Raw genomic sequence first — 15,834 nt, 5'->3', positions numbered from 1 at the left:
TACTGATTTTTAAACACGCAATCATCTCGAAAGTGTGCAGCTGTGCTCACCTATCAAGTAACCAGATGGCGCATCAGAAGTCAAATAATTTTCTAAATGGCTTTGGTGGCTAAGTCTGCAACAACTTGTTTGGTTAGACATACAAGAGAGGAAGGGAAAGAGAAAGCAGCAAGGAAAGGATGACGGGAGATGAGAGGGAGGGGAGGGGAACAAACATGAAGGAAGATACAATTGTCCCAATACTAACTCTGCCCACACATTTTTGCTGAGAATTAAGTAGGGCAACGTTTAGACATGTGCTATCAAGAAAGTTACATTTTGGCAGTTCGCAAGACTATCACATCATAGGGAATATAGTCATTTCTTTACCAATTAATACAGAAACTATTTGAGAAGATAGAGGGAGGGCTGTACTATTTTTTAAAATCAAAGAAATTTCCCTGCACTGTCATACTTCCACATTTCTTGAAATCCAAATTCTGTATTTCGTATTCGTATCTCATCTCCAAACGTCTGGCTTGTTTTTGGACCTTCAGCCAGCCATCTTCTCGCCTGGACATTAACCTCATTCTGTGGTGGTCGTTTTCCACTTGCTGCTTCACATAGAATGAATCCACTCCTTTACCGCTTCCCGAACGTGGTCCTGCAGTGACCATGCTGTGGTTGCAGCAGCTAGCCATCCCCTGCCTGCCTGGGGTCCCTTCACTTACTACCATGCACTTTTCTCCCTATGCGTTTCTTCCCTGACCAAGGTCAGCCATGGGGACATCTGCCCTAAGCCTGCACCAGACCAACCTGCCTCTGGACTGAGCCAGGCTCCTGCCTCTTTTGAGGCCTGAGTACACCCATGAATTTTTCTTTTCCTTTGTTCTGCCTTTGATCCTAGCACTTCTGTTTCCCCTGTAGTAAGAATGTGGTTAGTACAGAACCGAAAAACATGAGGCAATCAATTAAATACTTTCTGAATTCCTTACGATTTTTACAGGACTAAAATTTGTCCTATACTTAAAATTACTGTCAATTTTATTTTGAAAAAATTATTTCATGCTCACAGCAGATCCATTTCCGCAGTGTGCCTCATGTATTTAAAAAGTTCACCCAAACTGCATAGAGTGGCTACACCAGTGTGAATAGATACCACCCACATAAACCAACAAGGATTTAGGTGATAATGGCAAGTTGAACAACTGGAAGCCTAGTTTAAATATAAGCAACACCATCCACACACAGATCTGTACAGGGTTAATAACAGTATCACATTTTTATTTATTCCTCTACATGCTGTGCATGCAAATAAGTCTTTAAACAACTTCCTGAATGTAAACCTAAGACATGCATTTGATGTGAAAAACCAGTGTCATTTCTCAGATCTCAAAGACTGATTATTCTCCATAGAAAATGGATCCCCTTTATTCAATCAAGCTTCTTCTCTGTATGCAGTGTCTCATCTGCTTCTACTTTGTGCTTAATGTGTATGAACCCTCGTGCATGTGGGTCACTTTGCTGAGACATAAAGTGTGAATCATCGGTAGAATAACTGTGTTCCCACAGCACTGCAGACCATCACCTCCCTCAGCTACATACCGCTAACCCCTTATACTTCCGTAAGGACACAAGCAAATGCCTACCGATGATCACAGTCTAGAAAGGAAATTCAGATTCTCTGTGTTCTTTAGGCAGTTTTTATTTTCTCAAACCCCTGTTTTGTTAAAAATAAGACATCAGTCTATTCTTACAGTATTTTTCAAATTGAAAAACATGGGAAAAGTAAGATTGATGATTTCTTGTGAGCATGTGCAGGCACATGTGTACATACTAGAAAGATGGCATTTTGTGAAATGTTTCTGGAAAAAATAATAGGGGTTTGTTTGCTAATCTAGACTAGAAATTGTTTTCTAAATGGTTGTTTTAGTGACAGCCCAAGACTTTGGCAGGCCTTCCTCTCCTTTTTTGTATCATAGATGAAGAGGATTGATTGCAGTTCATGAACTGTAGCACTGGCCTCTGTATCACTACAAAGCACAGCTTTAGTAATCTTGCGGGTACAAAAAAGTACAAAAAAGGGGTGAAAATGACTCCAAGCTGTGACTTCAAGGGAGCATCAAAGCCATTAATCTGCTACAGAGACGGAGAGAACAAAGCAGAGACCTTATCTGGGAGTAAGGAGGAGCTTTGTGTCAGAAAAGAGGTGGTAGGAAGGACAACAGAAACAACTGAGAAGTAGTAGCAGGGCCCTGGGAGTCAGAGACAAGAGGCTTGAAGTGTGGTCCAGCCCCTGACTTCTCTGTGCCCCCATCCGTAGAAAGGCTGCTGAACAACTCTCCCATTGCCCCACCAACCTTCTTAGAAAATATCTAAACAGAATTTTGCCAACTAAGGGCTTGTCCACACCAGTCCCCAATTCTGCAGAGTCTCACAGGTGCTCCTGTCCTACAGATAAAGAAGAATTACTGAGAAAATAGAAAGAAAGGTGGAGCAGCCAGGAAGAGGAACAGGCTGTTTCCTGCATGAGATTTCTCGCAGCGCAAATGGACAGTTCAGAAATGTGTTATATGTGTCTTTACTGCAGGCCTATGTTTTACCTTACCCTCTTAATAGATTAATAAACTCCAATTAGTAGAAACTCAACAAGACAAAACAACACAATTGCTTTTCCAAGTTGGTCATTAGTTTATGATTCTGGCAACTATTGACTAACTAGCTACTCATTAGGTCAGGAACAAATTATCTTGTATTTGAGAACAGCAAAAGCTCAGTGATGCACAGCACTGATGCTGCAGAACATTTAGGGAAGAGCAACCCAGCACCTGAAACACTTTGGATTGCTGAGTTTGCAGCAGAACCCAATGAACTAAACCAAACAACAGTTCCCTCGGGAAAACGCTCTCCATGTTGAAGCAGCACAGCCATCTGCTACCCTTTCTCCCCCCACTCTGCAGTCCCCAAGGTGAGCAGGAGGACTGGGATAGCAGGCACTGACTGCCGCCTGACCAGAGGTTTTGGTGGGGGTGAATCCCACTGTGCATATTTTAGGCACGTGAAAAAAATCCCCCTGCCATCTCCAGGCGAGTTCAGGGAGCTATGGTCCTCTTCACGTGGGTGACTGCAAAAAAGTGCTAAAAGGCATCTGTCACTCTTTATTTTCATCTTCTAACAAACTCAGCAGTCTGTCATCCCACACTTGCTTTTATCACCTGGCAAGCCAGTGAGAGGGGCTCACCACAGCCTGGCCAGCCGTGCTGGGCTGCTGCAGGCAGGGTGGGCACAGGCGTGCTGCTCTCCCCTCCATGCTCACCCACACCTCGTACTTACCCCTGCTTTTCTCTGCCATTTATCCCCACGGAAATATGCCGCTATGACAGATGCTGAGCAGTCCCCTTCACGGTTCCTCCTAGCCAGCACAGGAAACTTGGGCTCTTGAGATGACAGGCAAAGTGTATTTCCCTTTCCTGCCCTCATTCACTGCTCTCTCACCCTCACCGTCTACCGCAGCTGGCTGGACCAGGGGCCAGTAGCACATCCTATTCTAGGAGGCAGGTGTTGGTGATCAATCCGCTCCAGGAATTCCTATATTTTCCAGATATACAGGTTATCACCACCCCAACATCTTTCCACTACGTGCCCATAAAGTCACACTCTTAATTGTGCCACAACAGGAAGGTGGCACTGCACTGTGGAGTGGCTGTAGACCACTGATGACAGCCTCACTGACAGCTAGCACGGGGCAGACCTTGGGTCAGAAACATTGGGTCTTAGACAATATGACAATGCAAGAGAGAGGATCTGCTAGAGGAGCAAGATCTAGTGAAGAAGGGAGTCCAGAGCCAAGCCCAACAAATTAGCAGCAGATTTTTAAAAACTTGATTTTATTTTCAAGAGAGGGTCTAAGCGAAGTGTAGAGAGAACAATAGAGGAATGCATGCATGCTCAGGAACTAAAAGGAAATGGGAAAGAATAAAAGTGAAAAGATGAAACTGTCAAGCAAGAACAGAGGAGGAGGTCGCCTTGATATCAATAATGCCTTGGTCAGCAAACATGGAGATATGGATCCCCATAAAACTGAAGAAACAGCACTTTCTCGACTTGATGGAAGCTAAGTGATAATGAGGAAGAGCGTATTACAAAGTAACTCACAGGATCATGGTTAGCATCGCATATGGGGAGAAAACTGGAACAGGAGAAACAGATTACCTTCCCTCACCTAGCAGGGAAAACGTTGCATGAGAACCTAACGGGAAGGAGCCCTGGGGGTTTTCTCTCCCCTTTCTTCCATGCTTGGCACCCAGACAACCAGAATCTACCTCTACCTTTTAACCTGCACATTAGAAACTAAAACAATTGAAAGCAAACAATATTTTAGTAGTATCTACTATTTGGCCTGGTTGGGAGCGTCATACGATAACTCCAGTTAGATCATAGGGAATGCTGACAAGAGAGGAAAATCACTTGTAAATTTTGAGGCAAGAAGAAAGAACACACTCCTCTACATCAAGAAAAGCTAGAACAGGGAACAAAGGGCTTGAACTGCAAGAAAGGACATTTGTATTAAGAAGAGAACTTTCTGACTGGAGGTGCCTAAGCAATGGCATTTTAGAGAAACTGCAAAATCTTCACCATTACATACTTTAAAAAGCTGGCAAGAAAATCACTCCTAAGGAATAATTTTAAGTACAGCTGATTCTGCTTTGGTTTAGAAGAATGGGCAAGATGATCACTTGCACTCCCTCTTTTCTACAATTTCTATGAAAAAAGAAATTAAAAAAAAAAAAAAAAGAAATTCAAGTTTTTATTATACCAGAACCTGGAGCTTAGAAGAATCTCAGCTGCGTAGTTTGGACCATACCATTCACATAAGAAATTATTGGCTTCTAAGTGGTTTTATTTGTAAACTCAGAGATTAACTATTAGCTCTTCAGAGATAGTTACCTCTTCACTGTGTGTGCTTGTGCCAGCAAGGCACTAATTGTTCAGGTCTGAAGTCATTACAGTATTATGACAGCGTACTAGATTTTAACATCTGTGGGCCCAATGTTTTAAATCATTGGACAGTAACTTGCTTTTATGAACCTGAGGTTGCTAGAAACTTATCATCACATTGCAGGCAGGTCACCATGGGTATAATATATGTACACATGCCATTCACAAATACATTCTTGCATGCAGATACCCATCTCCTGCCTCAGAGCTCCTGTCATCAGTTACAAAACACAAGGTGCACATAATTTTCACATTCCCTTCGGAGCAGGGGGGAGGGAAGAAGTATCTTTTGCGTTTATAGAATCTCCACCTTTAAAACACTTAAACTCCAAAATTCTAATAAACTGCAGTATTTACTGCTTTAACATGGAAAAACGTGCCAAACCAAAAGAGCCTGAGAACAGCAGGACTCCCTCAGAGAGAAGGTCCATCTGGCCCAATACTCGGTCTCCCAAGCGGCCAACCATCCATGTCTCCAGGAGAGCCTATGCGCAGCGCAAGCCTACTTCTGCCAGGGCCCTGGACCCGCTCATAGGCCTCAGTGGCTGGGACCGGCCTCCCCTGGGACCCCAGCCCCACCGTCTCCTGCCAAGGGCCCAGGGGAGGTGGCTCAGCTGGGCCTGGGGCCGACTGAAGTCCCTGCCTGAGCCATGCTGTAGGGGTGCCCGTCTCTGCCCCCGTCTCCTGGCTGGGCCTGGGCCCTGCACTGCAGAGAGCTGCTCTCCTGGATGGAGCCCTCAGGCCTCAGGCATGGCTTGGCATCCATAACTCTAGGCATAACATAGCATCGCTGTTCTATTCCCCACACTCACCATGACTCAAATAACGATGAGATTGTTATTTGCCTAAAATGCCAGGGGTTTTTCAGCTCCAAAAGCACTTTCAAGGACACATCACACAAAGGTCACAAGTGGAAACAGGATATTATTTTTATTTGTATTTTTCTGACTCTGTCTCAGAGCCCATGCTCACAAGCATTAACACAATGCACATGTGTAGCCAGGAGCAGGCTGATGCGCTCTTCAGTTGAGCTTGAAGAAACCTCCCTTGCAGCCTGGCAAAGGCAAGGCACAGAGCTGCAGAAAGCAGCAGCAGGAACACAGGCCAAGCAGGCCCTGCTTCCTGAAGAGTGAGAACGCGAAGGATGAGGATCAGGACCGACCACACCAAAGAAGAAGTAGAAGAAGAAGAGGTGTGTGGTACCGTGGGGTATTTTCCAAAGCATGATGCGTATCGATGACGAGCATACATCTGCCTTCCAAAACTTGCTCCGCCGCTGTGCTTCTTGGGCAGCGATGCATGAAAAGCGCTCTCGTGCCTGCCCTGCGCTTGGGTTGCAGGCAGGGAGAGCCGCAAAGTGGCAGCTGCGGATGGGGCAGCGAGCCTGGAGCCCTTCCAAGCCCCGGCTGTTTGGCACAAGCAAGAACCCCTGGGGAAATGGAGCCAAGGGAAGAGCAGAGCTCGCGCCTTTCCAAACCTGCCATGGGCAAGAGAGGCAGAGAGAGGCAGGGCACGAGCGGCGCCTCGGAGGCGCAGGAGCAGCAGGCAGGGACCGAGCGGAAAGGGCCCAGAGGAGCCCTGAGAAGGGGCTGTGCTCAGTGCTACAGAGGACAAGAAGCAACCCCCGGGGGCCACCCTGGGCCCGCCCTGGGAGCCTGGAAAGCTTCCTCCCCCCGGATGCGGGGCACGAGGGCCACCTTCGTGGAGCAGGAGCAGCAGGCACTTAGCCCAAATGGCCCAAAGCAGCCCCGGCAAGTGCCCGTGCTCAACGCTGCGGAGGAAGGCAAAAACCCCCGGAGACACTTGCTAGCCCGCCGTGGGGAAAAAAAAGCCTTCCTCCCCCCAGCTGCAGGGCACGAGAGGCCATCTTCGTGGTGCATGAGCAGCAGGCAGTAACCCAGCCAAAAGGGACGAGAGGAGCCCTGACAAGTGGTCATGCTCAGTGCTGCAGAGGAAGGCAAAAAACCCCCGGGGAGCAGTGCCAATGTGCCCCGGGGGAAAATTCCTTCCTGACCCCAGCGCTGGCGATCGGCTATTCCCTGAGCGCGTGAGCAAGACCTGCCTCCTCCTCCCACAGCCTGGTCACGCCTCCCAGCAGATGCCCAAGCCCTCTTCTCCCTCGCCCTGGAGCCACCTCAGGAGCTTTCCAGAGTGGCCAAATGTCCCCGGCCTGAGCGACCTCGGGGGCAAGAATCCTCCCTGCGCCTGGCGGGACACCAGTGGCTGCTCCAAAGCACTGGGACCCCTTGCTTGTTATCTAACATCTCTGCATCCCATTTCTTACGGCTGCTGCCCCTGGCTCCGTGGCGGATGAGGACGGCGAGCTCTGCAGTGCTCCTCCAGAAGGCATTCCCTTGCTCTTGCCACTGCTATCCAGCTGAAAAGGCCTGATAGCCTCGGGCACCTCCAGGGCTTGGTGGTTCTCCTCATCTCCTGAGGGGCTTGCGTCTGTTCCCCGAAGGCTGAAGCAGGATTTCCATCCGTCAGGTGGGCTTTGAAGGTGGCCCCGCCGGGAGCTGCCCTTGCACCACAGAACCTCCAGCAGACTCATCCAGCCTCTGGTCTTCCTCCCTCCAAGTAATTCCACCGGCTCCTCAAGGACTTCCTCCAGGATGTCTTCGGGCTGCGCCCAGGCCAGCTATGGCAGCGGGACAGGGGACGATGCTCCCTTTTATCCTGCCCGGGGCATTGTGACTGCTGCGTTGCCGGGTGGTGGCCCTGTGACATGGGGGTGACGGGGCCTTCCATGCGCAGCCCCGCCCACCGCCCCTCCGCCCAGCATCCTCGGGAGGAAGGCCTTTGGGGTGCTGGCCCCAAGGCAGTCCCTGTGCCCAGGAGGCCCAGGGGGCTGTCCCTGCCCTCGCTGGCCTTGCACTAGGCACAGCTGCTGGGTGTCCCTGGTGCCTCTTCTGCCACTCAGCTCCCAAGGACAAACCCAGTGCTGTTCCTCCTCTCTCAGGCCGTGGCAGAAACCAACTCTGCAGCCCAGAGACCACCCCTGTCAGCCGTTCCGGCTCTGCGCCAGAGCTAACGTCCATGAGGCTACCTTGGGCTGCCCGGTCTTCTGAGTTGGAGGACCAAAAGTGTGGGAGCAATGACTTTCCATTTGTGGACACTGAAATTGTAAGGGACCAGCTGTATCAGCTGAACGTTCACAAGTCCATGGGGCCTGATGGGATTCATCTCAGAGTACTGAAGGAGCTAGCAGCTGTTACAGCAGGACCCTTCTCAATCATCTACCAAAGGTCTTGGCAGTCTGGAGAAGTCCCCGCTGACTGGAAGCTAGCCAGCATATTTCCAGTCTACAAGAAGGGTGTGAGGGAAGAACCAGGAGACTACAGACCTGTTCATCTAACCTCAGTACCTGGAAAAATTATGGAGAAGATCATATTAGGTGCTCATAAAAGACATTTAAAGGACAAGTCAATCATCCGGCAAAGTCAACATGGATTCACAAAAGGAAAGTCCTGATTAACTCATCTGATATCCTTCTATGATAAGGTCACCTACCTAGCGGGTGAAGGGAAGGCAGTGGGTGTAGTTCCTCTGAATTTTAGTATGGTTTTTCATACTGTCCCTCACAGCATCCTTCTGGGCAAGTTGTGCAGCTGTGAGATGAGCAGGTGCTTGGTGCGCTGGGTGAAGAATTGGCTGAACAGCAGGGCTCAAAGAGTTGCAGTGAAGGGGACTACATGTGGCTGGCAACTGGTCACCAGCCGTGTTCCTCAGGGTTGAATGCTAGGGCCAAATCCGGTCAATATTTTTATCAATGATCCGGATGCACGGTTATTAAGTTTGCTGATGATGATACCAAACTGGGAGGTGCTGTTGACTCTCTCAAGGGACAAGAGGCCTTGCAGAGGGATCTGGATAGACTGGAGCATTGGGCAATCATCAGTGGCATGACACTGAACAAGAACAAATGCAGGATTCTGCACCTAGGATGGTGTAATGCCAGGCACAAGTCTAAATGGCTGACTGGAGAGTGGAGCGGCTGGAGAGAAGCCCTGCAGAAAGGGGTCTGGGGGTGCTGGTTGGCAGGAGGCTCAAGAGGAGTCAGCAGTGTGCCCTGGCAGCCAAGAGGGCAAACTGCATCCTGGGGTGCATCAAACACAGCATAAGCAGCCCGTCAGAATGGGTGATATTCCGCTGTATTTGGTGTTGGTGCGGCCTCACCTTGAGGATTGTGTGTGGTTCTGGGCCCCACCATTTAAAAAGGATGTTTGGGTCCTTGAATGTGTCCCGAGGAGGGCACCAAAGCTGGTGAAGGGGCTGGAAGGCATGTCCTCTGAGGAGCAGCAGAGGACATGGGGTTTGTCTAGTTTGGAGAGAAGGAGGCTGAGGGGCGACCTCATGGCTCTCTGCAGCTTCCCGAGGAGGGGACGTGGAGAGGGAGGTGCTGAGCTCTTCTCCCTGGTACCCAGTGCCAGGGCATTGTGTGGGAATGGCTCAAACCTCCATCTGTCAGGGGAAGTTGGGACTTGACATGAGGAAACCTTTCCTTCCCAAGAGGGTGGTCAAACCCTGGAACAGGTTTCCTAGAGGGGTGATCAATGCCCCATGCCGGTCAGTGCTTAAGAGGCATTTGAACAATGCCCATCATACCATGCTTGAACTTTTGGTCAGCCCTGAAGTGGTCAGGCGGCTGGACTAGATGGTCATTGTAGGTCTCTTCCAGCTGAACTATTCTATTTTGTTAGAGGTGTTGGGTTACAAAAGGAAGGACAAGGAGATAACTAGTGTTACAAATTGGGTTAGCAGCTTAAATTGAAATTTACAGCAGAATCTAGGGATACAAACTCAGCCTTTTCATCCAAGTAATCTTATCCTCAGAACTGACTCAGCCAGCCTCAGTTACCAATACATCTGTTCAGGTTTCACTATAAAGAGACATTCAAGAGCGTCAGTGTTTCATTTACTTTTATGACCGGGATGTAGGCTCCGAAGTTGCTCTAATGCTTTTAAAACTTTAATCCAGATTCTTCAGCTGACTGTTGGCAACTTCCAGCAGATGCTGCAAGCTCAGCATGTCCACGCTTCCTGAATTTTGGGGGAAAAGTCATTGAAGAAATGCAGTGAAGAGCAGTGTAATTTAGTACATGGGACATTCATTGGTTCAAAATCAGGGCGCCAGGGCACATGTGCTACCACCGAAAGTACCATCTTCTGGATGATGTGAAAAATGGAATAACCAGTTATTACTTCTGGTCGTTTAAAATCACGTTTCATTTTGAGTACTAGCCTGGTACAGCCCATTTTGGACAATTGCTGCCTTCTCCTCATTAGCACTTCAGTTCATGAATAAGTGCATGATTTCTTACTTTCTTTAGCCTTACGCTATTTTTTTATGTCATTTGCCATATCAAGCCATTGACACATTTACCTCACCCATTTCCACACTCTAGAGTAATCTAAATATTTCTGGAATCTTGTAAGAAAAAACAACATTATTTATGTTATCAAGTCTGCTCTACCACAGATGGATGATTGCTTTTGTTTAAACTAGGAAAATAGCATCAAAGGATGTGTTTATGTAACCCAGATTTAACACTTCTAATGCAAGACAGATAGATTTGCACAATATGAGATGTCTTCACATCAGTTATTTACCTTTTGTCACATAAGTAATGACTAGACACACGTTATATGGGCACGTGCACTATGTACACCATACAACTAAAATTTCTCCTAGGCTGCAAGAAGCTGAAGATAATGATAGCATCATTAGAAAAATAGTTATCATAGGTGAAGGTTTATGTTTTACAGCTGCTCCATGTTTTTAATACATATGTTACATCAATAACACATAATAGAAAAGTATATATAAATGCTTTATAAACGCAATTGACTATAAGGACACATTAAGTACTCTGAAAGTGCCCAAATCCAATATAAGCAACAAGATAAAACGACTCAGAATGTATTTCAAATCTCTTTAAGCCAGTGTGCTATTACACACCTGTCACAATGCCATCCTATTCACACCATCAGAAATCAGATAAATCAGGCTTTTAACTCCTATATACAATTTACTCGTTGTCATCAAGTACCCAAAGAAAACCAACAAAAAACAACCATTCTGTATCACTCTCATTTGGGGGCTTTTTATTTTTCTTTTTTTTTTTAAGTAAAGTTTTAGCAAGAATAATGAAGGATTTTATGTTGTATAAGGAACTCAAAGCTAACCAGAAGTGTAGGCACAAGAGGATAGATGGGAACAGCTCACACAGTAACTACACATGCATGTCATGAAGAGGGAAGCAAGGATACAGAGCTACATGGTACTATGACCTACTCTGTGTCAGGCCCGTAACAGCTTTTATTCCCTGTAAGTAAGCAATGTTTAGACCCCTCGACATAAAAAACAACCACCACAGATGCCATAGTGAGGCCAAAATTGATAGATGCCCAACTGCAATACATGCAGATCAAACCAGACAGATTTTCCCCTTGTTAGCATGGCTGGTCACCGCAGCAAAGGTAGGGCAGCCCAGCCATCAGAGCCCAGCAGCATCCCCGGGTTGCAGCCAAGGTGTCCGTCCATCAGGCTCGACACAGCCACCCTGGGGCTGGTGCATGAGCCATCTTTGCCATGACACCAAGACCTCAGGCACTCAGATTAAGGTGTGCTCTGGCATGCCCACACATATCTGCAAACAAGACCTCCCATGTTTGAACACACACACATGGAAGTAGTACATCCGATTTTTAAGACTTACACCAATGCTTTACCGGACAGTTAATCGTAACAACAGTAACAAAGACACAAGGAAACAAATAGCATTTAAAAATGGCTTCTACTCCAACTATGAACCCAGCTCAACTCCCACTATAAAGTCATCAGATCTCTTCAAACTATAGAAGAGCATATTATGTGTTTTACTCAAAAATAGTTGCAGCCCAAACCTGCAAGAATGGATATGCATCATGACTTTGATATTGAAAAGTCTAGTACTTTATGACCTTGTGAGCTAGATAGGAGTATTTGAAAATCCACCACTTGCCTGTGACAGCCTCAACAATTAGATTCTTAAATAACGCCATGATTACACGTGAGACTTTTCTACATATAAATTGTTGCAATTTTTATTCCCTTAGAGCTCCACAGAGTTCAGTGTGTGGCAAAAAGGAAGTGGGGATTTATAGACAGTGAAGTATGAGAAATAGCGGTCATAAAGCAATCTCTTTTAATTCTGCAGAGCCCTATTACATAGAGCACATTAACAGCACAGCATACACGCTAGAGGGGTGCAAAGGTTTTATTAGCCCTCAAAAGAGAGGGCTGGCAACGCTTGCTGAAAACTGTGCCTCCCAAATTCACGCAGAGAACGGCTTTATAGCAAACCATACTAATAGCCGATACGGATGCTGCATACAGTCACACACAAATGCTTGGTTTAATGTCTGTATCTATGGTCCTGTTCCCACTCAACAGCTAAACAGGAGTTATTTGTATGGAACATTTATACCTATCGGCTTTTATTAGTGAAGCTGAAGAAAATAAACGATGGGCAACAAGGCCCTCATCTTTTACCAGAAACACCTGCAAATTCTCCCCGACTTTGCCGCTCGTTCATTTCCAGGCTACAGTAACGCAAGAACTGGCACCGAGTTTTCTGAGCCATAAACCCATCGGCCGCACAACCTTTTGACCGGCCTCCCGACCTTGTGCCAAGCTCCCCAAAACCGAAGCCGCCGGTAACGAAGGCGCGGGCCTCCGCCCGCGCTGCGGGCGCTGGGCCCCCCGCGGCTGCCTGTCAGGCGAAGGGGGTTTCTGTCACACCGCTGCGGCCGGCTGCCTCAGCTGCCGAGGAGGATCGCTCCAGCCGGGGATGAGCCGCCGCCGATATTAAAGGAAACGCAATCCTCTTAGGAGGGCTGCCGGCGGGCGGTGAGGCGAGGCAAACCCTTATTTTCCCGCCCGGGCCGGAGCGGCAGCCCCGGCCACCCCGCCGCGGTGCGGTGCGGTGCGCAGCCCCTCGGCCTACCCCCGCCGGCAGCCCCGCTCCGCCTGAGGGGCGAGGAAGCGGCGGCTCGCTGGAGCCCGCGGCAGGTGGACGCCGACCGGCACCGCCCGCAGCGCCGGGTCCCCGGCGGGGAGCGACCCGGCTTCGGGACGCGGGGGGCAGCGGCAGGGCCGGGCGGGGGGCGGCGGGCGCCGTTAAATGGGCCAGTTACATAATAACGCCGCCCCGCCGGCGGGGAGCGGGGAAGCCGCAGCGGCGGGAGCGGGGCCGCCTCCCCTCACGGACCCCGGGCACCGCCGCCGCCGCCGTCCCCTTCCTCCTCCTGCCCGCCGGGGCGAGGCCGCTCCCCCCAGCCACCCCCCACCCTCCCCGCTGCGCACCTTCTCCTGGGCGCGGTTGAGGCGTTTCTGGACGTTTTTGGCGAAGATGCCGGTCTTCATGTCAGCCATGGCTGGCGGCGGGGATGGGGAGGGCGAGGGGGGGAAAGGCGGGCGAGGCAGAGCCCGGCGGCGGCGAGCGGCGGCGAGGCAGGGATGGAGGGAGGGCGGGCGGGCGGGCGGGCGAGGAGGAGGAGGGTGAGGAGGAGGAGGAGGGCCTTAAAGACACAGCGGGGAGAGGCGGGGCCGCCGCCGCCGCCGCCGCCTCAGGTGAGCCGCGCCCCCCCCCCCCCCCCCCCCGCCGCTGCCCGCCCCCGCTGAGGCCCTTCCTCTAGGTAACAAAAATCATCAAGAGGGAGAGCAGGGGTGAAGACTTCCAGAAGCGGCGGCTGATGGCCATGTGCCCCACCGACACAAGCCCCCCTCCTACGGCTGGAGAGCGCGAGGCACCTGCCTATTTCCCTAGAAATTTCCACCGAGTCGGAGTCGCTCCCGGTTTCCAAGCTCCTTTGGCGCCTTTCGGTCTGGTTTTGGGGCCATCAGCGCGGTAGTTGGGCGCTGCGGTCGGGAACCCGCACCCATCGCCGGGCCCAAGCGGGGCTTGCTGGCGCGGCCGTGTTGGGCTCACGCTGCTGAATGCAAGCCGTACGCCTTCACTTGCCATTGCGCTGCTCTCGGCATCCTCCTCCAATCCGTCGCTCACTCCCGTCTCGGTGCAGCAGCCAACAGCGATAAACTGGCTCCAGACAGGTTTCAGGTTTTTGATCGCATTCCTGAAATTACAACTTGCAGTCAAAACTGGAGGGCAGTCACACTAAAAGTCCCCGTCCTCCCTTGACACCCCAAAATCTTCCAGATACAGAATTCCTCAGCACCGGTCACTCAAGGTTAGCAAAGTCAGCCTTCCTAGATACTATGGCCGCAAATTCACGCCTGGCATTTATTTCTGCCGTTTGGCCAGGCACGGATTTCCCTGACCTGGAGAGTAGAAACCCAGCGGCAACCACCACAAAGCAATACAAAGCAGAACACTGAAGCTCCAGCCTTTGAGACTGCACCTATATTCTTCTCTAGGGACCTGTTCTATGTTTGTAATACTTTTCATTGATTTTTCAGATTGGAACAAAACACAAGCCAGAAGGTCTTGTACTGGTCAAAAGAAAATGTCTCATACAGCTTGTAAGTCCAGCTATATTTCCCGAGACCTTGTATTTCTGATGTCCGTCCAGCCCCAGACCTGTGTGACATGTAATATTTTCCTGTAATATTAGGAAGCAGATTTAACATACTGACTGCAGCAGTAACAAATGTTTATTACAAAATTGTGACCTCTATAGAGGCAGGTGCTTAGTTAATTCTCACATAAGCATCTTTTAAAAAGAAAAATAATACAAAACAGAAAAACAAAGAAAACGCATCATAGCAACCAAGGAAACTATTTTATCTGAAAGATCGCAGGCAGTCTCTTGTTAGGGTGGTGAAAGACCAAAACAAAATCCCAGCGTGCACAGGGCTCCCAGATTCTTTGAAGTAATTTTTCACATCTTCTTCAGAGTTTTTCTTTGCGGCCAGTTTGACATCTGATTCCAAAAGGATCACAACACTTTAATAATAAGAAAATCATGAAAAGAGGTGGTCTTAGCTTTGATTACTCGTGCATTTTCTTCACCAAAGGATAACCAAGGTAGTGCGTATCACCAGCAGAGTATGTTATTGCATTTGGGCTATTGGGGGAGGGAAGACACCCTCCTATGCCTTTTTGTCCCCAGTTGTCCGATATAACACTAGTAGATCCCTCACCACCCAGCCCAAAAATGCTTTTTCATGCTGGTGGATGAGGAGCATGAAGATTTGTGGGCTGTACTCAGTTATACGGCCGCTCTCTTCCTTCTCAGTCAGTCGACCTGTGCTGGCTCTTCCCCATTTAATGGCCTTGGACAACAGCCAGAAATGGCTTTTTCACTGGGCGGTTTATCAATGCGCGTGTTACTCTCCATCAACTAGATTTTGGAAAGTAATCATCAGCAAACAATCAGGCTGATCTCCCTATACTCCCTGTCGGTCGCATATAACATTTATTGTTAATCTCTCTTAAGAGAAAACTTCCCCACGAAGATGTATTTTAAAGCAAATTTCTTTCTGTGTTGCTGATACCGTAGTCTGAAACAGATGATATTTAAAAATGAGGACTCATTTACTACAATTTACCCTGCTTGTTTTCTCCTTATATTTGTTGTGTTATTGTTTATTTGGTGTTATTTTAAAATGAGATTTCACTTCAGTTTCACTCTTGAATAGCAGCGATGATCAGTTCGTTCACAGAAAAATACTCCTAGTGGAGTGGTGATTTTTGAATGTAACACCTCTGAGGGGAAGGGATAAGGTAAGTATTACCACTACTGCTACGTCACCACTTTTGCCAGGTGACGATCCCTGTTCACCCAAAATGTTAGTCAGAAAAAGAAGAAATCTGCATCTTTCCTTACTCATCAACAGCATAGTTTCTCATCACA

General features: G+C 48.7%; 1 protein-coding gene across 1 annotated transcript in view; it reads right to left on the bottom strand.

Moving 5' to 3' along the window:
• AMPH (amphiphysin) overlaps positions 1-13,393 on the bottom strand; it is a gene marked incomplete at both ends in the record, with an annotated part of 123,341 nt that extends 109,948 nt beyond the window's left edge. Inside the window, one exon of the mRNA XM_082331623.1 lies at positions 13,325-13,393. Coding sequence (XP_082187749.1) covers positions 13,325-13,393 — 69 coding nt within the window. The remainder of the gene's footprint in view (positions 1-13,324) is intronic.
• Positions 13,394-15,834: the final 2,441 nt, after the last annotated feature.

Source organism: Platalea leucorodia (assembly GCF_965183815.1).
Source record: "Platalea leucorodia genome assembly, chromosome: 1".
Lineage (NCBI taxonomy): Eukaryota > Metazoa > Chordata > Aves > Pelecaniformes > Threskiornithidae > Platalea > Platalea leucorodia.
This window is presented reverse-complemented; position numbering and strand designations above follow the sequence as displayed.